General features: G+C 36.5%; 1 protein-coding gene across 1 annotated transcript in view; it reads right to left on the bottom strand.

Moving 5' to 3' along the window:
• Nucleotides 1-849: 849 nt before the first annotated feature.
• Nucleotides 850-27,398, bottom strand: part of KLHL4 (kelch like family member 4) — a 144,966-nt gene continuing 118,417 nt past the window's right edge. The window contains exons 10-11 of the mRNA XM_018044283.1: nucleotides 3,494-3,665; nucleotides 850-2,272 (exon numbers count right to left, since the gene is read on the bottom strand). Of these exons, the coding sequence (XP_017899772.1) occupies nucleotides 2,213-2,272; nucleotides 3,494-3,665 (232 nt within the window). The 3' untranslated portion in view covers nucleotides 850-2,212. The remainder of the gene's footprint in view (nucleotides 2,273-3,493; nucleotides 3,666-27,398) is intronic.

Here is a 27,398-nt window from a genome sequence, read left to right on the forward strand (position 1 = left end):
AGCAACTAACACACAAACACATCTTAACTGGAAAATTGTACCTTTTGACCACCTTCCTTCAATTCCTCTTTCATCCACCCTCTGCCTTTAGTAACCACATGTCTGATATGTTTTTCTATGAGTTTGGCTTTTTTTTCTCTTTTTTCTTAGACTCCACATGTGAGATCATAAAGTAATATTTGTTTTTCTCTGACTTATTTCACTCAGCATAATTCTTTCTAGATTTATCCATGTTATTGAAATGGTAGGATCTCCTCATCGTTATGGCAAAATAATGTTCCATTGTATAGATAGGTAGGTAGACAGACCCCAGTGTCTTTATCCATTCATCCATCAATGGACACTTAGGTTGTTTCCATATCTTGGTCATTGTAATTAATGCTTCTCTGAACATGAGGATGCAGATATCTTTTCAAGTTAGTGTTTTCATTTCCTTTAAATATAGTCCCAGAAGTGGAGCATTCGCCACTGGCTATGATAGGTCCTCTGATTTTGTTTTTCCCAGTGGCTCATATTCCAGTTTAACTTGACAGGTTAAACTTTGCTCTGCAGATAAAAGTAACTCTACCTCTGCATTGACTTAGATAAGGTATGAATTTAAAATCCAGCGGAACTCTGTGGTGTGTGTGTGTTTATAGCATCTCTGTGCTTCCATCTCTACCCTTAGAACTCAAAATGTCTATAGCTCTTTATTTAGAATTAAAGACAATGAATGGCAGAAATAAGAAATGAAACAGGAGAATTTTCTTTTCATATTTAAATATTTTAGCTATTGGAACTTTAAATATTAAAAGGCCAATTAAAAGTGCATTTGATATAATTTAAAGCCACACTCTTTATAACCAGAGGAAATAGATTTTATTTAAATTCAGTTTGTCAAAGCACAAATATCTTCATACGTTTATGTTGCTCTTTTGTAAAACTTAAAATGTAGTACATTTTATAAGCATCTCTGGATTTTATTTGTTGGTTTCACATACTACAATACAAAGTCCATTTAAAAGAACATATTGCAGAAATTCTAAAATAGTAATTTACTTGAAAAGTTACTGTCATAAAGAAGGTTTTTTTTAAACATTTTCTTAAATATTTTTTATAATTGAACATGGAAATAAGAATTTAAAAGTAAAATATACTACCCAGTTAGGTTTTTTGTTGTTTTTTACTTCAAAGACTTTTTGAGTACATATATCCTTAACATTCTTTACTGGATAAATACAAAATTAACATAAAAGCATGGACTGGTACATAAAGGATATAGAATTAACCACGGATGTTTAATATTTTGGTGTTTCCATGTGTTAATATTGCAGAATATCTCAATTTTACTACTGTTTCAAAATTTCTTTGATTTTGAAAACTTGTTTACAATGACAGGTGTTACAAGAGTTTGTAGAAATATTTAAGGATAATATTAATGTCTATATAAGTGAGGTCCTGACACTCAAAAGCTAAGGTCAAAGTTTGCATCAATATGATAGATAGTCACCACTATATTGTATAGATTGTGTTTGTTTAATTACAATAATATTTTGCTGGTAACAAATCTAACAAGACAACATGTTAAGGAATTACCAAATCTTTATGTGTGCTTTGAAAGATGATACTGTAAAAAGAATGTCTGTGAAAATTTTAACATACTGTGAACAGCATAACAAATTATGTCTGAGCTTTTTTTTAACCGATTTTTTACCTCTTGGTAAATGTGAGGTACTATTTAGCTATTTGGGATACTGTTTGAATATGAGGATGATGTCTTACTGTAAATCAAATGTTATAATTTAAGCTTTAGATCTTTTATATTAGTTATGTTCCAAATGATAGGGTGCTTATTTTTTTTTAATAGAAAATATTTTTAACTTATCAGACTCCTAACTTAAAATTACCCATACTTTTATAACCTTCAGTACTTTGGTCACTATCAATTTCCCTGAAGCATTTTTAACATTTTAAAATAACAAGGCTAAACCTAGACTACTGGCTTTTCATTTATGTTAATTGCAACAATATATACACTAAACACCCATATGTAATTTATGTTCAAAAATTTACTTTGGCTTCACAAATGAGAGCATTTATAACTATACATTAAAATGACACAAGAAATTTCATGTTTGATTACTAATAGAAGGAAAGGATGTTTCTTCTTCCTCTTCTCTTCCTACTCCATTTCTTGAAATTATTTGGTTTCCTCCCCTTTGATAAAGATAGTTTATGGTAGCTTCACCACCACAACACATGTACCAGCTCTTCCAATGTTAACAGGAACTTCCTAATGCAGAAAACAAAAATAAAGAAAGCAATGCTGTTTGAATGAACTCTATCTTTGGCATAATATATTGGAGCTGAAAAAATCCTCAGCTGTTCTGACCCAGCCTTCATCTTGTATAAGGATAATGGAGAATGCAGCCCAGATAACATTTCAATGTGGAGACAGCATAGACTTTAAAATGCAGTAGATCTGAGTTTGAAGGACAGGTGATCTTGGTTAAGTTTCACCTCTCTTGTAATTTTCTCACTTAAAAAATTGAAACTAATAATACTCATCCTTCAATGTTTTTGTTAGGGGTAAGCAAGAAAATGAATGAAAATAATTAGGGATATAGTAGTTATAATCTGTTTATCTAGTTGTTCTCTTTCACCCTTTGCAAGGTCACACAATGAAACAGTGAAATACCTGGAATAGAATCTACATCTTTTAACTACTTGTCTATAATTTTCTGAAAAGTAATTTATACAGGTTAGAAAAAACATTTTTTTATCATATTTGACCAACATCCCTGTTTGCTAAATATTTCTTTCCATTTCTAAGCTGGTCCTAACCATTGTAAATTTAAGAGCTAACTATATGGCAGAACTTGAGTATTTCTGAGGGTCATAATGAATCATATTGTTGGAGTAAAGAGATAGAAACCCACGTTCTTTCTGTGCCCCTTCTTATATTAATATTTTCCTTAGAATTTCTTCTGTTGATACCCAGAACTCTTTAGAGGGTTTAATTCCAGTCTTTTACTGTGCACCAAATCCCTGAATGACTAATTAGTAGTTAAGAGTGTTGCAATTTGTAGAATCTCTGTAAACAGGAGACTGAAAGATTTTTCTCCTGGGCACCAGTCAATAAGAAGGGACAGACATTTGTAGATAAAGATATTATTTCTTGCTTCTCAAGTCAAAATACACACATAAAAAGTTGTTTAGAGAGTAAAGCTCTTGGATTATTGAGTCTGATTCACTTTTCTATGAAAGGAATGAGTCCATGAAGCTTAGAAAATGTCTTGTCCTCACTTTATATAAATACTGATGGATTCTACTAATGATCAAACAGCTCAATTAATAATTCTCTATGGCTAAATAAAGCACATGCAATAAATTTCACTAAAAGAATTTTATTCAGCCCTAGAGTGGAAGAGAATGGGATAAATTCCAAATATATATTTTAATTTTTGAATTAAGACCTGAAATATATAAATTTGGATACTTAAATTGAGAGTACCTCTCTCCATTCATCTTTCTGTGCATCATATGATTCAACAGTGTTCAAATAGGTATGTCCATCATATCCTCCAACCACATAGAGTCTGTCTCCAAGGGGACATACAGCAACAGCATCTCGAGGAACACTCAGAGGTGCCACAGTTGACCATGAATCATTTTTTGGATCATACCTTAAGAAGTTCAGGCAGACAATTGAAAAGAAAGTTATACAGTGTGAAAATTAAAAATAATATACATTAATAAAATATATACTTATCTATTAAAAAGAAATGTAAAAATACCTTATAAACAGCAAATGTAATCAGAGTAATAAATATTAAGGCTATGACAGAATTCTCTTCAGCCACCAGAGGACACTCAAAGTATAGTGAAAGTGAATTTCCTTTAAAAAATGCCATGCATTTCTTTGATCAGTTCTCAGATTTTCTGAGGAAATTTCACACATTGGCATCTCAACGTTATGTGAAAAATGCCCTCTTTGCCATTTAGTATGATGGTTGGAACACATTTTTGTCTTATTCTTTATCAAAGCTGTACATGTGATGGTTGATCTTGTTTATGAGAGCTCACATTTTAAGTAAATCAGAATATAATTGCCTTTTTGTTATATAAACTATGGTTACCATGGTTTTAATACTCTTTGTAGTTACAGTGACCACAGTCTTATTATTTTTCTTATTCTTATTCTTTCTTCTATGAAAGTTCTTATTCATCTTCACAGGACCCTGGGATTTTTATTTACATTTTAATTTGAAATTGATTCCTCATCCCCAAATATATTTTGTAAGCAAAATGACAGAGCACTCAGTAATCTGTATTAATTAAAATCTTCTCCAGGAATTATTTCCTAAAATTTGAACCCAATACATAATAATAAAATCTAAAAGAAGAGAACAGAACTTCCCTCATGGTCCTAGTGGTTAAGAATCCACCTGCCAGTGTGGGGGACACAGGTTTGATCTCCAAGTCTGGGCAGAGTTCACATGCCATGGGGCAATCAAGCTCATGGGTCACAACTAAGGCGCTTGAGCTCTAGGGCCCAGGAGCCACAACTACTGAAATTCACATGCTACAACTACTGAAGCCCTCAAGCCTGGAGCCTGTGCTCCCAGACAAGAGAAACCACTGCAACAAGAAGCCAGCACACCACAATGAAGAGCAGCTCCCAATCTCCACAACTAGGGAAAGCTTGTGTTCAACAAAGAAGATCCAATACAGCCAAAATTAAAAAACAAATTAAACTAAATTTTAAAAAGTTTCTCTATTATAGAAAAAAGGTTTAAATAGTTTTAAAACACAGTGAACAGAAGCTTTTAATTTTAATTAGATCCCATTTGTTTATTTTTGCTTTTATTTCCAGAATTCTGGGAGGTGGATCATAGAGGATCCTGCTGTGATTTATGTCTGAGAGTGTTTTGCCTATGTTCTCCTCTAGGAGTTTTATAGTTTCTGATCTTACATTTAGATCTTTAATCCATTTTGAGTTTATTTTTGTGTACGGTGTTAGAAAGTGATCTAGTTTCATTCTTTTACAAGTGGTTGACCAGTTTTCCCAGCACCACTTGTTAAAGAGATTGTCTTTATTCCATTGTATATTCTTGCCTCCTTAAAGATAAGGTGTCCATATGTGTGTGGATTTATCTCTGGGCTTTCTATTTTGTTCCATTGATCTATATGGAATTTAGGAAGATGGCAATGACGACCCTGTATGCAAGACAGGAAAAAAGACACAGATGTGTATAACGGACTTTTGGACTCAGAGGGAGAGGGAGAGGGTGGGATGATTTGGGAGAATGCGAATTCTAACATGTATACTGTCATGTAAGAATTGAATCGCCAGTCCATGTCTGACGTAGGGTGCAGCATGCTTGGGGCTGGTGCATGGGGATGACCCAGAGAGATGTTGTGGGGAGGGAGGTGGGAGGGGGGTTCATGTTTGGGAACGCATGTAAGAATTAAAGATTTTAAAATTTAAAAAATAAAAAAATTAAAAAAATAATAAAAAATAGACAAAAAGAAAAAAAAACACAGTGAACAAAAAAACTTATACAGTTATATGTGTAAATTTTCTCTGATCTTATACTGGCCTATTTGTAAATTCCAGTGAAAACATTTATTTTACAAAAGATATTTTCATTTATTACCATCTGTTAATTTCCTTATATTTGTATTACTCATCTGATTTCTGTTTTTCCTTGTTTAATCATAATCTAAATCATATAACCCCAGCTTTCACTTGAACTTGGTCTTCACATCCAGTAATATTTTCAATAATATCTCAAATCAACAATAATTAAGATATCCTCAATATCCACCACATATTGTTGAGTGTCATGAAGGATTTCACCTTAAATTATGATGTTATACTGAAACCCACAACCTAAAGATCCACAGCTATGTGTTTTAGCTAAGCTGAATCTTCAACACAATTGCTATTATTAGTTGATGCTGCATTCATCTAACAGAGTACACTCATACAACTACACACATGTATGACTGGTGAACCAGGGCTCACAGGATTCTTTTATAGATGGGCATCCAGAGCCCAAGATTTTTCTGCATATACATGATAATAAATGTTCAACAATCTGGTTAATGTTAATAATATCTGGACACTGCTTGATTAATAAGAGAGGTTTGAAGAATGTAGAATCTTTTGAAGAAAGAAAATTGTCACCTTGGTTATTATCTGTAAGGACACCCAGGAGCAATTATTAAAGAAAAAGTTAACCACTACATCACCTTCAAATTAAACAGCACCTGTTTCTCCCGCTGTGTTTCTCTTTTGCTTTTTGGTTTCTCCTTACTTTGGTTATAAGTATATATATTCTAGTGGAAATAAATGCAGACATAAGTAAGGAGAATTGGTCATAGACTTAGTCCTCCACTTGGTGTAGTTACGGATAATTTGCTTGACTTCTTTGCCACAGTTTTCTCATCAACGCTATAGAAATGGTAATCCCTGACCCAGCCATCATAAGTTTATGTGATGGTTTTAGAAAACTTTAATTTAAATGATTATCTTAATTAACTGGATGAATCTCCTATAGTAAGCTGTTGATGTTTGAGTAGAAAAAGAGTTTCAGGAATATTGTCTAGGACATGGAAATGAGAATTATCTAATTCCATAGAGTGTGCATCTTTGACTTTCTACTGACAAGACTATTTTACAACTCTATAAGTGTAGAAATTAAGTTGTAGAAAACTGAATTTTCTTGTGATTCCTATACATAACAATAAAATAAATTTTGCTTGATAGAGATAGAATTAATTTCTAACCCCAAATGATGACCCTCCCAAATACTGTTTTATTCTCTATAGGATACTAACTACTCTTGCATCTATGAACAATTTTTACAGCATTTTTCACCATTTTCCTAAGTGTTTTTACGTATTTTCTTCAAAGATTTTTTGAAATAATTTGAATACCTTATGAGTTACCACATTAATTAATGAATTACACAAAACATTTGACATGTTACTCAAAGGCATGACTTTTCTTTTTTTAATTTTTTTTATTATTATTTTTTAATTTTTTTTAAATTTTAAAATCTTTAATTCTTACATGCGTTCCCAAACATGAACCCCCCTCCCACCTCCCTCCCCACAACATCTCTCTGGGTCATCCCCATGCACCAGCCCCAAGCAAGCTGCACTCTACGTCAGACATGGACTGGCGATTCAATTCTTACATGACAGTATACATGTTAGAATTCGCATTCTCCCAAATCATCCCACCCTCTCCCTCTCCCTCTGAGTCCAAAAGTCCGTTATACACATCTGTGTCTTTTTTCCTGTCTTGCATACAGGGTCGTCATTGCCATCTTCCTAAATTCCATATATATGTGTTAGTATACTGTATTGGTGTTTTTCTTTCTGGCTTACTTCACTCTGTATAATTGGCTCCAGTTTCATCCATCTCATCAGAACTGATTCAAATGAATTCTTTTTAACGGCTGAGTAATACTCCATTGTGTATATGTACCACAGCTTTCTTATCCATTCATCTGCTGATGGACATCTAGGTTGTTTCCATGTCCTGGCTATTATAAACAGTGCTGTGATGAACATTGGGGTACATGTGTCTCTTTCAATTCTGGTTTCCTCAGTGTGTATACCCAGCAGTGGGATTGCTGGGTCATAAGGTAGTTCAAGATCTAAAGGTAAGATCAGAAACTATAAAACTCCTAGAGGAGAACATAGGCAAAACACTCTCAGACATAAATCACAGCAGGATCCTCTATGATCCACCTCCCAGAATTCTGGAAATAAAAGCAAAAATAAACAAATGGGATCTAATTAAAATTAAAAGCTTCTGTACAACAAAGGAAAATATAAGCAAGGTGAAAAGACAGCCTTCTGAATGGGAGAAAATAATAGCAAATGAAGCAACTGACAAACAACTAATCTCAAAAATATACAAGCAACTTCTGCAGCTCAATTCCAGAAAAATAAACAACCCAATCAAAAAATGGGCCAAAGAACTAAATAGACATTTCTCCAAAGAAGACATACGGATGGCTAACAAACACATGAAAAGATGCTCAACATCACTCATTATTAGAGAAATGCAAATCAAAACCACAATGAGGTACCACTTCACACCAGTCAGAATGGCTGCGATCCAAAAATCTGCAAGCAATAAATGCTGGAGAGGGTGTGGAGAAAAGGGAACCCTCCTACACTGTTGGTGGGAATGCAAACTAGTACAGCCACTATGGAGAACAGTGTGGAGATTCCTTAAAAAATTGCAAAAAGGCATGACTTTTCAAAAATTATACTTTAACACTAATTATTTCTTCAATATCTTTTCAAAGAAAATGCCAATAAGGGGATAATGATAGTAATAATAATACTAATTATAAAATAATACAAACAAAATAATACCAGCAACTAGCTTCCATTAAGTACTTAATATGTGCCAGGCAACACACTTATTATTCTGTACCCTATGAGGTTGATTATTCCCACTTTTCACACGAGGAAACTGTTTAGAGGTGTAAAGTAACTGGGTCAAAGTCCCATAACTTGCAAATAACAGATCTGGGATTTGCACCCAGATCTTTCTGACTCCAAATCTAGTGCTTTTAACTAGTATACTATACAATTTTTGATATGCATAAAGTGCTTTTTTCCTATTAAAATTAAATTAAAAGTGGTATATTTGGAAATATAATTATATCAATAAATAAAAATTAGTTATTATGATATGTTGATAACTATTTAATTTTGTAGCCTGAATTATGAACTGTATATCCAGCTTCCTCCCGTGAGTTTATATTTTCCTAGTTGTATGTGTAAATGACTATTGAAATTGGTTTAGACACCTCATATTATTGTAAGGCTAATTTCATAGTGCTAGAATGCAGACAAATTACTCTCTTTTTCAGGTCTCAACAGAGAATTACACAATTGCAGGCACTCTAAGTAAAGCCAGGAAAATGCGGGCATAATAATGAAATAGAGGAAGGTGATTTAATTAAACTTTTTTATGTATTCTAGATTTTTTTCCTTATGAAATGTATGCTTTATAGACTAAAGCTAACTTCATAATCCAATACATTTAGATATAAGAAACCAAGTAAATGCAACACAAGCTAAACCACTAAGATAAAACAAAAAGCTTCCAACACTGAAATAGACAAAAACATAAGACTTTAGTATTCCAGAAAGAAAATCTCTTACTAATTTGAATTTATTAAAAGAAAATGGCTATTATAAGAGCTGGGAGTATTACTTGTTTCTATATATGATTTAACTTTCATTTTAGATGAAATTTTTGTGAAGTCAGGTTTGATTTTCATAGTGACAAACCTTCATTACTTTTTTTTTCTTTTGAATTATTATTATTAAATTTTATTTTTACTTTATTTTACTTTACAATTCTGTATTTGTTTTGCCATACATTGACATGGATCCACTACGGGTGTACATGCGTTCCCAAACATGAACCCCCCTCCCACCTCCCTCCCCATAACATCTCTCTTTACTAGATATAATTTTGAATAATATTGCTTATTTTGTATAAAACCCTTCTAGACAACTTTTAATACCATTGTAAAAAACAATATGAATTTATTATATCAGTATCACTCTTTGACCTCTCCTTGTGAATTTACTACTCCAATATAACTTAAGTATTAATGAAATTTGAAAAAGAATAATTACTTTTACATGGGTTTCGTTGTACATTTGATTAAATCAAGTTTTCCCCAATATAATAATTACTGACACTGTCTGTTTATCATATAGGAGGTGGTACAGTTTTTCATATTATCAACTGTCATATAAAGAGGAAGCTATATTTATTCTTAGATACAGAAAAATACATAGTTTTACAACTGTAAGGATAGAATTCAATGCCTAGATACTCTTCCTTAAAATGAAAGCTACACTTAGGTAAATTTACCTTTACTAAAATTTTTATTTTTTTTAAATTTATTTGTTTTTAATTGAAGGAAAATTGCTTTACAATACTGACTTGACTTCTGCCATACATCAAAATGAATCAGCCACATGTCCCCTCCATCTTGAATCTCCCTCGACCTCCCACCCAACTCCAATCTTCTAAGTTGTCACAAAGCACCATGCTGAGCTCGTCCTGTGTTGTATGCTACTGCTAAGTCTCTTCAGTCCTGTCCGACTCTGTGAGACCTGATAGATGGCAGCCTACCAGGCTCCCCCGTCCCTGGGATTCTCCAGGCAAGAACACTGGAGTGGGTTGCTATTTCCTTCTCCAATGCATGAAAGTGGAAAGTGAAAGTGAAGTCGCTCGGTTGAGTCTGAACCTCAGCAACCCCACGGACTGCAGCCTACCAGGCTCCTCCATCCATGGTATTTTCCAGGCAAGAGTACTGAAGTGGGGTGCCATTGCACTTCCTATTAGCTATCTATTTTACACAGTAATCTCAAAAATGAAGAATGATCTCTGTTCCAAGGCAAACCATTCAATATCATGGTAATCCGAGTCTATGCCCCAACTAGTAACACTGAAGAAGCTGAAGTTGAATGGTTCTATGAAGACCTGCAAGACCTTTTAGAATTAACACCCAAAAAAGATGTTCTTTTCATTATAGGGTACTGGAACGCAAAAGTAGGAATTTAAGAAACACATGGAGAAACAGGCAAATTTGGCCTTGGATATGGAATGAAGCAGACAAAGACTAATAGAGTTTTGCCAGAGAACACACTCGTTATAACAAAGACCTTCTTCCAATAACACAAGAGAAGACTCTACACATGGACATCACCAGATGGCCAACACAAAAATCAGATTGATCATATTCTTTGCAGCCAAAGATGGAGAAGCTCTATACAGTCAGCAAAAACAAGACTGGGAGCAGACTGTGGCTCAGATGATGATATCCTTATTGCCAAATTCAGACTTATATTGAAGAAAGCCACTAGACAATTCAAGTATAACCTAAATAAAATCCCTTATGATTATACAGTGAAAGAGAGAAATAGATTTAAGGGACTAGATCTGATAGACAAAGTGCCTGATGAACTATGGACAGAGGTTCGTGACATTGTACAGGAGACAGGGATCAAGACCATTCCCGAGGAAATGAAATGCAAAAAAGCAAAATGGCTCTCTGAGGAGGCCCTACAAATAGCTGTGAAAAGAAAAGAAGCCAAAAAAAAAAGAAGAAAAGGAAAGATATAATCATTTGAATGCAGAGTTTCAGAAAATAGCAAGGAGAGATAAGAAAGACTTCTTCAGTGATCAATGTGGAATTATAACATGTATACTGTCATGTAAGAATTGAATCACCAGTCCATGTCTGACGTAGGGTGCAGCTTGCTTGGGGCTGGTGCATGGGGATGACCCAGAGAGATGTTGTGGGGAGGGAGGTGGGAGGGGGGTTCATGTTTGGGAACGCATGTAAGAATTAAAGATTTTAAAATTTAAAAAAAATAAAAAATTAAAAAAAAAAAAGAATTAGGGGAAAACAATAGAATGGGAAAGACTAGAGATCTCTTCAAGAAAATCAGAGATACCAAGGGAAATTTTCATGCAAAGATGGGCTCAATAAGGGACAAAAACGTTATGGACCTGACAGAAGCATAAGATATTAAAAAGAGGTGGCAACAATACATAGAGGAACTGTACAAAAAAGATCATCAAGACCCAGTTAAACACGATGGTGAGATCCCTGACCTAGAGTCAAACATCCTGGAATGTGAAGTCAACTAGGCCTTAGAAAGCATCACTATGAACAAAGCTAGTGGAAGCGATGGAACTCCAGTTGAGCTAATTCAAATCCTGAAAGATGATGCTGTGAAAGTGCTGCACTCAATATGCCAGCAAATTTGGAAAACTCAGCAGTGGCCACAGGACTGAAAAAGGTCAGTTTTCATTCCAATCCCTAAGAAAGGAAATGCCAAGGAATGTTCACACTACCGCACAATTGCACTCATCTCACACACTAGTAAAGTAATCCTCAAAATTCTCCAAGCCAGGCTTCAATAATACATGAACTGTGCCCTTGCAGATGTTCAAGCTTGTTTTAGAAAAGGCAGAGGAATCAGATATCAAATTTCCAACATCTGCTGGATCATTGAAACAGCAAGAGAGTTTCAGAAAAATATTTATTTCTGCTTTATTGACTATGCCAAATCCTTTGACTGTGTGGATCACAATAAACTGTGGAAAATTCTGAAAGAGATGGGAATACCAGACCACCTAACCTGCTTCTTGAGAAACGTGTATGCATGTCAGGAAGCAACAGTTAGAACTGGACATGGAACAACAGACTGGTTCCAAATAGGAAAAGGAGTACGTCAAGGCTGCATATTGTCACCCTGCTTATTTAACTTATATGCAGAGTACATCATGAGAAACGCTGGACTGGAAGAAGCACAAGCTGGAATCAAGATTGCCGGGAGAAATATCGATAAGCTCAGATATGCAGATGACACCACCCTGATGTCAGAAAGTGAAGCGAACTAAAGCGCCTCTTGATGAAAGTGAAAGAGGAGAGTGAAAAAGTTGGTTTAAAGCTCAACATTCAGAAACTAATATCACAGCAACTGGTCCCACCACTTCATGACAAATAGATAGGGAAGCAGTGGAAACAGTGGCTTACTTTATTTATTTATTTATTTTTGGCTCCAAAATCACTGCAGATGGTGATTGTAGCCATGAAATTAAAAGATGCTTACTCCTTGCAAGGAAAGTTATGACCAACCTAGACAGCATATTGAAAAGCAGAGACATTACTTTGCCAACTAATGTGTGTTTAGTCAAGGCTATGATTTTTCCAGTAGTCATGTATGGATGTGACAGTTGGAGTCTAAAGAAAGCTTAGCGCCGAAGAATTGATGCTTTCGAACTGTGGTGTTGGAGAAGACTCTTGAGATTCAAGCAGGATCACTTCTGGGTGTTCATTGGAAAGACTGATGTTGAAGCTGAAACTCCAATACTTTGGCCACCTGATGTGAAGAACTGACTCATTTGAAAAGACCCTGATGCTGGGAAAGATTAAGGGTAGGAGGAGAAGGGGACGACAGATGATGAGATGGTTGGATGGCATCACTGACTCAACGGACATGAGTTTGGGTAGGTTCCGGGAGTTGATGATGGTCAGGGAGGCCTGGCATGCTGCAGTTCATGGGGTCACAAAGAGTCAGACACTTTTGAGTGACTGAACTGAACTGAATATATATATTTCAGTGCTATTCTCTCAATTCACTCCACCCTCTCCTTATACCACTGTGTCCATAAATGTGTTCTCTGAGTCTCTATTCCTGCCTTGCAAATAGTTTCATCAGTAACATTTTTCTAGATTCTATATATATATATGTATTAATATACTATACTTGTTTTTTCTTTCTAACTTACTTCACTCGTATAACAGATCTAGGTTCATCTATCTGACTAGAATTTACTCAAATTCATTCCTTTTTATGTTTGGGTAATATGGCATAGTACATATGTACCACATTGTCTTTATTCATTCATCTGTTGATGGGCATCTAGGTTGCTTCCATGTCCTGGCTATTGTAAATAGTGCTACAATGAACAGTGGGGGTACATGTGTCTTTTCAATTATGGTTTCCTCAGGGTATATGCCCAGTAGTAGGATTTTCTGGGTCATATGGTAGTTTTACTCCTGTTTTTTTAAGAGAAATATCCATACATTTCTCCATAGAGGCAGTATCAATTTGCATTCCCGACAACAGTGCAAGTGGATTCCCTTTTCTCCACATTCTCTCCAGAATTTATTGTTGGTAGATTTTTGCTGATGGCCATTCTGACCAGTGTGAAATGATACATCATAGTTCTGTTTTGCATTTCTCTAAGAATAAGCAATTTTGAGCACTTTTTTCATGTATTTGTTATCCAGTTGAAGGTCTTCTTTGGAGAAATGCCTGTTTAGGTTTTCTGCCCAATTTTTGATTGGGTTTTCTGTTTTTATGATATTCAGCTGCATGAGGTGCTTGCATATTTTGGAGATTAATCATTTGTCAGTTACTTTATTTCCAATTCCGTTCAGTCAATCAGTCATGGGGTACACTGTGGAAACCCATGAATACCAGGCTTCCTGTCCATCACCAACTGCTGGAGATTATTCAAACTCATGTTCATTGAGTCAGTGATGTCATCCAACCATCACATCCTCTGTTGTCCCCTTTTCTTCCCACTTTCAATCTTTCCCAGCATCAGGGTCTTGTCCAATGAGTCAGTTCTTCACGTTAGTGTCCAAAGTATTGGAGTCTCACCATGAGCATCAACCCTTCCAACTGATTTCCTTTAGGATTGACTGTTGGATCTCCTTGCATTCCAAGGGACTCTCAAGAGTCTTCCCCAACACCACAGTTCAAGAGCATCAACTCCTTGACTCTCAGCTTTCTTTATAATCCAATTCTCACATCCACACATGGCTACTGGGAAAACCATAGCTTTGACTGGACAGACTTTTGTTGGGAAAGTAATGTCTCTGCTTTTTAATATGCTGTCTAGGTTGGACTTAACTTTTCTTCCAAGGAGCAAGCGTCTTTTAATTTCATGGCTGCAGTCACCATCTGCAGTGATTTTGGAGCCCCCCAAATAAAGTGTGTCACTGTTTCCACTGTTTCCCTATCTATTTGCAATGAAATGATGGGACCAGATGCCATGATCTTAGCCTTCTGAATGTTGAGCTTTAAGCTAAATTTTTCACTCTCCTCTTTCACTTTCATCAAGAGGTGCTTTAGTTCTCTTCACTTTCTGCCATAAGGGTGGTGTCATCTGCATATCTGAGCTTATTGATATTTCTCCATGCAATCTTGATTCCAGCTTGTGCTTCCTCCAGTGCAGCATTTCTCATGATGTACTCTGCATATAAGTTAAATAAGCATGGTGACAATATACAACCTTGACGTACTCCTTTCCTGATTTGGAACCCGTCCATTGTTACATGTCAAGTTCTAATCGTTACTTCTTGACCTGAATACAGATTTCTCAAGAGGCAGGTCAGGTAGTCTTGTATTCCCATCCCTTGTAGAATTTTCCAGAGTTTGTTGTGATCCACACAGTCAAAGGCTCTGGCATAGTCGTTAAAGCAGAAGTAGATGTTTTTCTGAAACTCTCTTGGTGATCCAGTAGATGTTGGCAATTTGATCTCTGGTTCCTCTGCCTTTTCTAAAACAAGCTTGAACACCTGGAAGTTCATGGTTCATGTACTATTGAAGGCAAATTTTGAGCATTACTTTACTCACACGTGAGATGAGTGCAATTGTGCAGTAGTTTGAACATTCTTTGGCATTGCCTTTCTTTGGGATTGGAATGAACAGTGATCTTTTCCAGTCTTGTGGCCACTGCTGAGTTTCCCAAATTTGCTGGTGTATTGAGTGTAGCAATTTCACAGCATCATCTTTTAAGATTTGAAATAGCTCAACTGGAATTCCATCACCTCCACTAACTTTGTTCGTAGTGATGCTTCCTAAGGCCCACTTGACTTCACACTCCAGTTTGTTTGGCTCTAGGTGAGTGATGACACCATTGTGGTTATCTGGGTCATGAAGATTTTTTTATATAGTTCCTCTGTGTATTCTTGCCACTTCTTCTTAATATCTTTTGCTTCTGTTTAGGTGGACCTAACAGATGTGCCCAACTTTGCATGAAAAGTTCCCTTGGTATCTCTAATTTTCTTGAGTTCTCTAGTCTTTCCCATTCTACTGTTTTCCTCTATTTCTTTGCACTGATCACTGAGGCAGTCTTTCTTCTCTCTCTTTGTTATTCTTTGGAACTCTCCATTCAAATGGGTATATCTTTCCTTTTATTTCACATTTTTTCTTTTCTCAACTATTTGTAAGACTGCCGGGAGCTGCCATGGGAGGTCCCATCCATGACAGGGTCATGTGGAAGAGAACAGTTAAGCAAGGCTTCAGAACTCAAGGGGCTCCCTAGGCTTTCTCGAGCATCTACCCCCAAACCAGAATCTGTCTGTTTTACTGTTTCATGACTTTCACCAACTCCTCTGACATTAACAGGGGCTAACCCTGACCAATTTTCTCTGGAGAAAATCAGCTTAGGGCTATAGCTAATAAGTCTCCTGGACATGAGAGGAATATTTCAAATCAAACTCCCTCTGTTAGCATTCTAGCTTGCTTGGCAGGTATATCCAGACTCTTACAGCTACACATGTGATTATTTACAGCCTCCCAACTGTGAGAGGCACAGAAAGCCTAAAACATAGAGCCTTTGAAAGAGTTAAAAGTTATTAGAGTAGTGCTGATGTAGGATTTCATTATTGGGCCAATGCTTGTTGCTAAGTTTCCGTATCTCTTATCCACTGTGCACCTGGGAGTGCATTAGTTAACATAGTGAGAATGCAAGAAAAACAAGTGTAGCCTTGAATTTAAACATATCAGACTTTTGAGCTAATTGGTTCTTTCTTGTAACTCACTGTACCTTTGCTCTGTGAAAAACGTAACTCTTTGGCATTTTCTGAGGCTGACATAGATTAAAAATATAAAGAAAAAACACTTTGAGGGAAAATAAGTTTTCTGGTTGAGCAGCCTTTATCAAAAGAGGGTCATAAAATGTTCACAGGCCTCCAAGGCCAGAAGATACTGTACACAACATCATTTGTGGCAAAGGTATGCAGAAAAATCCTGGTTTCGATAAGGGCAAAACTGCTGAAATGTTTGGGCTGACTCTGTATGACCTTGCATCTTTCATTTCCCTCTATGTATAAGGCAAGGTATAAAAGTACCTTTTGAAAAATAAAGCTTTTGGGCCTCGCAGAAGCTTGGTCACCCCGTGTTTTTTCTTCTCTCTCTCTTTCTTTCTCTCTCTCTCTCTCTCCCTCTCCCTCTCTTTTTCAGGCTGATCCCTAGGAGCATGAGGGCTCCCTGCATTCACTTATCTGCCCAGGTTTCTAAGACCTGAACTGGAAGATGTTCTGCATCTTCACTCCCTCGGGAGACCGGGAGGGCACCTGTGGCGTCCGTGAACAGGGCAAACTTCTTGTCTCGGAGTTTTATTGGCTTTCTATGTAAACCAAGAAATATCAGCCTCTTTCTCTCCTCTATTTTCTTATCTATAACATTCTTTCCTTCTCTCTCTAAATCAATTGCTGACGCTGTTTCTCCTTTGGGTTTCCCTGGATCCTGTGGGGGCTGGACCCCGGCATAAGGCCTCCTTGAACAACCATTTCGCCTTTCTGTATTTCTTTTTGGGAGGGATGATCTTTATCACTGTCTCATGTACAATGTCATGAACCTCCATTCATAGTTCTTCAGGCACTGTATCTATCAGGTCTAATCCCTGGAATCTATTTGACACTTCCACTGTATAATTGTAAGGATTTGATTTAGATCATGCCTGAAAGGTCTAGTGGTTTCCCCTACTTTAGTCAACTGAAGTCTGTATTTGGCAAAAAGAAGTTCATGATCTGAGCCACAGTCAGCTCCCAGTCTTGATTTTTCTGACTGTATAGACCTTCTCCATCTTTGGCTGCAGAGAATATAATCAATATGATTTTGGTATTCACCATCTGGTGACGTCCATGTGTAGAGTCTGCTCTTATGTTGTTGGATTAGGGTGTTTGCTATGACCAGTGCATTCTTTTGCGAAAACTCTATTAGCCTTTGACCTGCTTCGTTTTGTACTCCAACGCCAAATTTGCCTGTTATTCCAAGTATCTCTTGACTACCTACTTTTGCATACTAGCATCTTATATTGAAAAGGACATCTTTCTTGAGTGTTAGTTCTAGACAATCATTTAACTTCAGCATTACTGGTCGGGGAATAGACTTGGATTACTGTGATATTGTATGGTTTGCCTTGGAAACAAATGTAGATTACTCTGTCGTTTTTGAGACTGCATCCAAGTACTATATTTCAGACTCTTTTGTTGATCATGATGGCTACTCCATTTCTTCTAAGGAATTCCTGCCCACAGTAGTAGATATAATGGTCATCTGAGTTAAATTCACACATTTCTGTCCATTTTAGTTTGCTGATTCCTAAAATGTCGATGTTCACTCTTGCCATCTCCTGTTTGACCACTTCCAATTTGCCTTGATTCATGGACCTAACATTCCGTGTTCCTATGCAGTATTAGGCTTCCCTGGTGGCTCAGAGGTTAAAGTGTCTGCCTCTAATGCAGGAGACCTGGGTTCAATCCCTGGATCAGGAAGATCCTCTGGAGAAGGAAATGGCAACACACTCCAGTATTCTTGCCTGGAGAATCGCATGGATGGAGGAGCCTGGTGGGCTACAGTCCATGGGATCTCAAAGAGTCGGACACGACTGAGCAACTTTAACTAACTAACTAACTATGCAGTATTGCTCGTTACAACATTGGACTTTACTGCCATCACCAGTCACATCCACAACTCTCTGCTTTTTTTTTTTTTCTCCATATCTTCATTCTTTTGCAAGTCATTTCTCCACTGATCTCCACCTACCCTCCTGCGGAGTTCATCTTTCAGTATTGTATCTTTTTGCCTTTTCATACTGTTCAGCAGTGGCCTGCTGCAGGATTGGAGGCACTGCGTGCAGCAGTACCTGTATGGGACCCTTTGAAGAAGGTCGCCATTACCTTCATTACCTCCACCATAGTTTGGTCTCAAGTCAAACAACAGGGAGGGAACACAGCCCCACCCATCAACAGATAATTGGATTAAAAATTTACTGAGCATGGCCCCACCCATCAGAACAAGACCCAGTTTCCCCCCAGTCAGTCTCTCCCATCAGGAAGCTATCATAAGCCTTTTATCCTTCTCCATCAGAGGGCAGACAGAATGAAAACCACAGTCACAGTAAAATAACCAATCTGATCACATGGACCACAGCCTTGTCTAACTCATTGAAACTATGAGCCATGCCTTGTAGGGCCACCCAAGACAGACGGGTCATGGTGGAGAATTCTGACAAATGTGGTCCACTGGAGAAGGGAATGGCATACCACTTCAGTATTCTTGCATTGAGAACCTCATGAATAACATGAACATTTGCAATTAATTTCTCCCATTCTGAGGACTGTTTTTTTCATCTCATTTTTGGTTTTCTTTGTTGTGCAAAAGCTTTTAAGCTTAATTAGGTCCCATTTATTTACTTTTGTTTTTATTTCCATTATTATAGGAGGTGGGTCATAGAGGATCTTGCAATGATTTATGTCAAAGAGTGTTCTGTGTACGTTTTCCTATTACACTTACTTTTTTGAATACAAATATGAGTTGAGAGTATATATACATTCACAGACAGGTGGGTCTAATCTTTTGTGAATTGTGTGCCCTCTGTAATTTTTTGTGTTCTCTAGAAAGCATCAATAAATTATCTAGGCAATTTAAAACTTCAATAAAATCTATAATTTTCTCAACTTCTTACAGTGAACTTTAACAAGTCTTGCATGTACCATATTCCTTTGGCCTTTCTAAAAGTGAAACATGATTCCCATCAAGTATATATACACAAGTGCTGAGTAAATGCGTAGAATTTGGTATACACAATGAAATTCTGTATCAATAAAACAGGAAATATTCAAGTTTAATCCTATCAATAGTACTGAGTGTACTATAGTGAACTTTTGGTTTTATAATAAATTGGAAAGTCAAATATGACTGGTTTCCAATCTTTTACAAACTTCACTTATATGAAAAAAAAATCCTTTAGCCACTATTTGTCAGTTAACCATAGAGGGTTTCAACTTCCACTTCTGTAAGATGACAAGAATACACTAGATTTTCAAGGTCCTTTCCATTTGTAATTACATATAATTTCATTATTGTGCTTCTGGACATTTATATAAAGGGCAGAACAAGCTCAGCTCTACTTTTTAAATATACAAACAACTCAAGGTGATTTTCATGTGTTTTTTATTTTGTTTTCAATGTTAAATAACTAGGGAGTAATACCAGCAAGAGAGTAGGCTAGGAAGTTCTAGTATCTTATTCTAGCACAAAAAAAATTATTGAATAAACCAACAGAAACTGGCTCAGATAACTTTGTAGCAGTTCTGGAAATCAGTCAAGCTCCAAAGCAATAAATTCCATGCTCATTTAAGAAGAAGAAGTAGGCAATTTTGTGAAATTCTTACTTGCTGTTACCCCACTCCCTCCTAGAAAGACATGGTATGGATTGGAGAAAGCAGTAGTTCAGCACCAGTTCCTTCAGTTCCTTTTCCTGAATCAGAGAGAGAAGAGCAGAGCTAATAATCTACAATCTAACATGTCTCAATTGTTCGCAAAGAGGTTATTTTCTGTGTTACCTAGCTTAGAGCTCAGATAGTCTAATGTGGCATAGCTCAGGTATCAGGCTAGGAAAAGCCATGAGAAGTAGTGCACATAGTTTGTGAAATTTGCAGGGAGATTACAGATGCACTGACAACTGAAAAGAGAGATGACTGATACTACAAAACTACTGATTGCAATAGAAAGCTAAAGCCCTGAAAGACAGCAGGGCCAAGACTCTTTAAGAAAAGTAAGGCATTTAAAAGCAGCCATGTATACAGAGAATCACACACACACCCAGGAAAAAGACAAATCTAGTAAAGTTCTAAGACCTCAAGTCTTAATGCTAGGTTGATCCCAAGCACAGAACATAATTAGTGATTAATTAGTGACAGTCTTCCTATGTATGGAGCCAATCTGCAAGGACTGGGAAGGATATTTCAAAATGTCCAGTTTTCAACAAATATCCCAAAGCATACAAATAAATAGGAAAATGAAAGTTACTCAAAAGAACAAAGTAAACCTCCAGAGCCATTTTTGTTAGAAACATAGGCATCTGTCTTACTAGAGAAAGATATTAACAGAACTGTCATATATTCTCAAAAAGAAAAAAAGAAAAACAGGCAAAGATTTAAGGAAACAGGAAAACGATAAATGAACAAAATAAGAATGTCAACAGAGGAAATAACTTATAAAGAAGAAAAAATAGAAATTCTGGAGCTGAAAGATGAAATGACTGAATTTAAAACCTTACTAGAAGGTTTAATTGGAGACTTGAGCAAGCAGAAGGAAGAATAAGTGAACTTGAAGACAAGTCTTTTGAAAATGATCAAGTTTGAGGAGCAAAAAGAAGGAAGAAAAGTGAACAAAGTCTAAGGGCATTCTGAGATGACATCAAGTGAGTTAATATATGCATTCTAGGAGAAGAAGTGGAAACAGAAAGAGGAGAAGAAGAAGAAAGGGAGGAAGAGGAGGTGGGGAAGATCAAGAAGATATGGTTCTATAGTACTAGTAGAATTCAATTCCCCACTTACAATAATGAATAGAATAAACCAGACAGAAGATCAGTAAGTACATGAAAGATGAACAATTACAGGCCAATTGGACCTACTCCCCTAAAACTCAGAAGATACATTTTTCATGAGCAAGCAAGAAACATTATCCAAGATAAAACATATTTTAGGCCATAAAACAAGTCTTAATAAATTTAAAAGACTGAAAACATGCAGTCTTTTCACAGTGGAATGAAACTCTATATCAACAACAGAAGGAAAAGTGATATGTCCACACATAGAGAATACACACTTAAACAACAAGTCAAAGAATACATTATAAGGGAAATCAGAAAATATCTTGAAGCAAGTAAAAATGAAAACATGACTCACAAGTGTCTTATGACATGCAAAGAAAACATTGATACGAGTCTATAACTGTAAAGGCTTGCATATAAAAGGGAAAAAATTTCAAATCAAAAACCTAATTTTACACCTTGAAAAGGAAGAGTAACTAAACCCAAAGTTAGCACAAGGTAGGAAATAATAGAAGTTATAGCATAGATAAGTAATACAAAGAATAGAAAAACAATAGGAAAAAAACAATGAAATCAAGAGTTAATTCTGCAAAATATCAAAATTGATAAACCTTTAGGTAGATTGAGTTTGAGAAAAGGACAAAACACATATAAAATCAAATGAAGTGGAAATTAATACTGCTTTTATGAAAAAGAGAAGATGATAAAAGTACTATGAAAAATTGTTCACTAACAATTTGATTAACCTTGATAAAATGGACACATTTCTAGAAACTCACAACTCATCAAGGTTAAACCACGATAGACCTATAGTTGTAAGGAAATCAAAAGTTTCCTAACAAATTACAGTGGATCCTTGAACTGCGTGACTGATAGAGGATCCCTGTACAGTTGAAAGTTTGTGTATAACTTTACAGTCATCCCTCCATATCCATGGTTCTGTATCAGTGGATTCAACCAACTATAGATTGTAGCATGTATTTACTATAGTACTGTTGTTTTTCAGTTGCTCAGTCATGTCTGACTTTTTGCCATGCATGGCAGCATGCCAGGCTTCGCAGTCCTTCACCATTTCCTGGACCTTGTTCAAAGTCATGTCCATTGAGTCAGTGATGCCATCCAACAATCTTTTCCTCTGCTGTCTGCTTCTCCTCCTGCCTTCAATCTTTCCCAGCATCAGGGTCTTTTCCAATGAGTTGGTTCTTCACATCAGGTGGCCAAAGCATTGAAGCTTCAGGTTCATCATCAGTCCCTCCAATGAATATTCAAGACTGATTTCCTTTAGGATTGACTGGTTTGTTCTCCTTGCAGTTCATGGGACTCTCAAGAGTCTTCTCCAGCACAACAGTTTGAAAGCATCAATTCTTCAGTGCTTAGCCTTCTATATGGTCCAACACTCACACCCATACATCAGTTCAGTTCAGTTCAGTTCAGTTGCTCAGTCGTGTCTAACTCTTTGAGACCCGATGAGTCGCAGCACGCCAGGCCTCCCTGTTCATCACCATCTCCCAGAGTTCACTATTGGAAAAAATCATAGCATTGACTATACAGACCTTTGCTGGCAAAGTGATACCTCTGCTTTTTAATATGCCATGTCATATGCCTTTTTAATAAGCATGTCATAACTTTTCTACCAAGGAGCAAGCGACTTTTAATTTCATAGTTGCAGTCACCATCTGCAGTGATTTTGGAGTCCAAGAAAATGAAAGTCTCTCACTGTTTCCATTGTTTGACCATCTGTTTGCCATGAACTGGTAGGACCAGATGCCATGATCTTAGTTTTTTGAATGTTGAGTTTTAAGCCAGATTTTTCACATTCCTATTTCACCTTCATTAACAGGCTCTTTAGTACCTCTTCACTTTCTGGCATAAGGATGATGCCATCTGCATATCTGAGGTTGTTGATACTTCTCCCGGAAATCTTGATTCCAGCCTGTGCTTCATTGAGCCCGGTAGTACTGTAGTACATATTTATTGAAAAAAAAAATCCACATAAGTGGATTTATGCAGTTCATACTGATGAAAAATCTCACAACAAAGAAAAGACAAAGGTCAGATGGCTTAACTGGTGAATTTTCTCATATATTTAGAGAAGAAGTAACACTAATCCTTCTCAAAATCTTTCAAAATATTGAAGAAGTAACACATCTAAACTCATTCTGTAAGGTCAGCATTTCATTCATACCAACGCCACAGAAAGACACTATAAGAAAACTACACACCGATATTCCTAATAAATACTAAATGCAAACAGTTCAGGTCAGTTCAGTTCAGTCTCTCAGTCGTGTCCGACTCTTTGTGACCCCATGAATTGCAGCACTCCCGGCCTCCCTGTCCATCACCATCTCCCAGAGTTCACTTAGACTCACGCCCATTGAGTCCGTGATGCCATCCAGCCATCTCATCCTCAGTCGTCCCCTTCTCCTTCCCCTAACCCCTCCCAGCATCAGAGTCTTTTCCAATGAGTCAACTCTTTGCATGAGGTGGCCAAAGTACTGGAGTTTCAGCTTTAGCATCACTCCTTCCAAAGAAATCCCAGGGTTGATCTCCTTCAGAATGGACTGGTTGGATCTCCTTGCAATCCAGGGGACTCTTCAACATAATACTAGCAAATTGAATTCATCAGATTATTGATATGATTATATATCATAATAAAGTGGGATTTCTTCCTGGAATGAAACAATGGGTTATCATACAAAAATCAATCCAAGTAATACACTACATACTATACATGAACCAAGAACTTCCAGATGTTCAAGCTTGTTTTGGAAAAGGAAGAAGAATGAGAGATTAAATTGCCAACATCCATTGGATCACAGAAAAAGCAAGAAAGTTTCAGAAAAACATCTACTTCTGCTTTATTGACTACACCAAAGCCTTTGACTGTGTAGATTACAACATACTGTGGAAAATTCTTCAAGAGATGGGAATACCAGACCACCTTACTTGCCTCCTGAGAAATTGGTATGTAGGTCAAGAAGCAGCAGTTAGAACTGGACATGGAACAAGGGCCTGGTTCCAAATTGGGAAAAGAGTACATCAAGGCTGTATATTGTCACCCTGCTTATTTAACTTCTATGCAGAGTACATCATGCAAAATGCCAGGTTGGATGAAGCACCAGCTGGAATCAAGACTGCCTGAAGAAGTGTCAATAACCTCAGATAGGCAGCTGACATCACCCTTATGGCAGAAATTGAAGAAGAACTAAAGAGCTTCTTGATGAAAGTGAAAGAGGAGAGTGAAAATGTTGGCTTAAAACTCTACGTTCAAAAAACTAAGATCATGGCATCTGGCCCTATCACTTCATGGCAAATAGATTGGGAAACAATGGAAACAGCAAGAGACTTTATTTTGGGGGGCTCCAAAATCACTGCAGATGCTGACTGCAGCCATGAAATTAAAAGACGCTTACTCCTTGGAAGAAAAGTTACAGCCAACCTAGATAGCATATTGAAAAGCAGAGACATTACTTTGCCAACAAAGGTCTGTCTAGTCAAGGCTATGGTTTTTCCAGTAGTCATGTACAGATGTGAGAGTTGGACTGTGAAGAAGGCTGAGCGCCGAAGAGTTGATGCTTTTGAACTGTGGTGTTGGAGAAGACTCTTGAGAGTTCCTTGGACTGCAAGGAGATCCAACCAGTCCATTCTGAAGGAGATCAGCCCTGGGATTTCTTTGGAAGGAATGATGCTAAAGCTGAAACTCCAGTACTTTGGCCACCTCATGTGAAGAGCTGACTCATTGGAAAAGACCCTAATGCTGTGAAAGATTGAAGGCAAGAGGACAAGGGGACAACAGAGTATGAGATGGTTGGATGGCATCACCAACTCGATGGACCTGAGTTTGAGCAAGCTCCTGGAGTTGGTGATGGACAGGGAAGCCTGGCGTGCTTCAGTCCATGAGGTCACAAAGAGTCAGACACAACTGAGCCACTGGACTAAACTGAACTGAACTGAATACTCTACGCTGGCAGAATGAAGAGGAAAAAAACACATATTCTCTCACCTAATGCACAAAAAGTATGTGACAAAATACTTTCAATCATTTTTTAATGATAAAAACAGTAACCAAAATAGGAACAGAATAAAACCAACTTAACATAATAAAGGCCAGATATTAAAAAAACCTAGATCTATCATACTCAATGAGGAAAGACTGAAGGCTTTCTCTCTGAGATCAAGAACAAGACAATAATAGGAATTTTCGCCACTTCTATTCAACATAGAGAAATAAAGTGCAAACACACTGGAAAAGAAGAAATTAAAGAAGATATCATGAGGTAGAAAGACATCTCATGTTCCTGGATTAGCAGACACAATATTATTAAGATGTCAATATCACCAAAGTGATCTACAGAATCTATGCAATGTTTATGAAAACCCCAGAAACTTTTTTTGCAGGAATAGAGATATCCGTTATAAACCTATATTGAATGTTGGGGATCCAGAGCATCCAAAATAATTTTGGAAAAAGATGAACAAAGATTGAGGTTTAATACTTCTTGATTTCAAAACTTACTAGAAAGCTACAATAATAAAGAGTGTGGTACTGGCATAGTGGCAGATATAGAATACATAGAATACAGATATAGAATACAGAGCCAGAAATATACCCTCACATACATGGTAAAATAATTTTTGCAAATGAGGCCAAGATCATTCAATGAGGAAAGAACAGTCTTTTCAACAAATATTCATAGGAAAAATGGATATCCACCTGTAAAATAATGAAGTTGTATTTTTCCTTACTTCATATACAAAAATTAACTCAAATGGATCAAATGCCTGAACACAAGAGCTAGAACTATGGAACTCTTATAAGAAAACATAGGGGAAATGTTTTATGACATTGAATTTGGCAAAGATCTTTTAGATATGACCCCAAAAGCACGAACTATGAAGAAAAATTGGATTCAATATTAAAAACATTTGCACATCAAAGGGTGCTATTATCAGAGTGCAAAAGCAACCCATGCAATGAAAGTAATGATGTGCAAATCACATATCTGACAAGAAGTTAATATACAGAATATATAAAGAACTCCTATAACTCAACAGCAAAAAGACAAACAACCCAAATAAAAATGGGCAAAGAACTGCAATAGACATTTCTATAAAGAAGATGCACAAATGACTAATAGCACACATTAAGATGCTCAACAAAGCTAATCAATAGGGAAACCCAAATCACAAACACAAAGAGATACCACTTCAAATCCATTGGGATAGCTATGAAAAACGAATCAGTGTTGGTGAAGATGTACAGAAATTGAATTCCTTTTGCTTTGCTGGTGGGAATATAAAATGGTGCAGCTTCAATGGAAAACAGTATGGAGGTTCCTTAAACATTTAAAAATAGAAATTATGATAAAGAAACTCTAGTTCTATGTATACCCAAAAGAATTGAAAGCAGAGGTTCAAACAGATATCTGTACACCTATATTCTAGCAGCATTGTTCATAGTAGTCAAAAAGTAAAGCAACCCCAATTGTAAATTGATGAATGAGTGGATAAACAAAATGATGTGGCTTGTACATATAATGTAATATTTTTCAGCTTTCAAAAGGAAAGGAAATTCAGATAAACACTATAACTTCTATGAAACTTGAAGAATATAAGGCTCAGTAAAATAAGCCAAACAGAAAAGGATTATTTATGACTCCACTTTTATTAGGTACCTAGAATTATGAAATTCATAGAAACAAAAAGTAAAATGGTGGTGGCCAGGGACTGAGGTGAGGAAGGAATGGGGATTTATTGTTTAATGAGGATAGAGTTTCAATCTGAGGAAGTGAAGAAAGTTTTGGAGGTGGATGATGATAATGTTTCACAACAATGTGAATGTACTTAATGACACTGAACTGTGCACTTAAAAATGCTTAAAATGATAAATTTTATGTTATATATATTTTGCCACACTAAAAAATAATCTGGCATAACGAACAGGTGATCAATTATTACTTTGCTAACTCTGGAGAAAACTGATATGGAAAAGCTCACTTTTACATATATCTAAGTATAATATCCAATACTTTGGCCACCTGATGTGAAGAACTGACTCATTTGAGTTGCTCAGTCATGTCCAACTCTTTGCGATACCATGAACTGTAGCCTAACAGGCTCCTCTATCCGTGGAATTTTCCAGGCAAGAGTACTCCAGTGGGTTGCCATTTCCTTCTCCAGGGGATCTTCCCGACCCAGGGATCAAACC

Source organism: Capra hircus (assembly GCF_001704415.2).
Source record: "Capra hircus breed San Clemente chromosome X unlocalized genomic scaffold, ASM170441v1, whole genome shotgun sequence".
NCBI classification, from domain to species: domain Eukaryota; kingdom Metazoa; phylum Chordata; class Mammalia; order Artiodactyla; family Bovidae; genus Capra; species Capra hircus.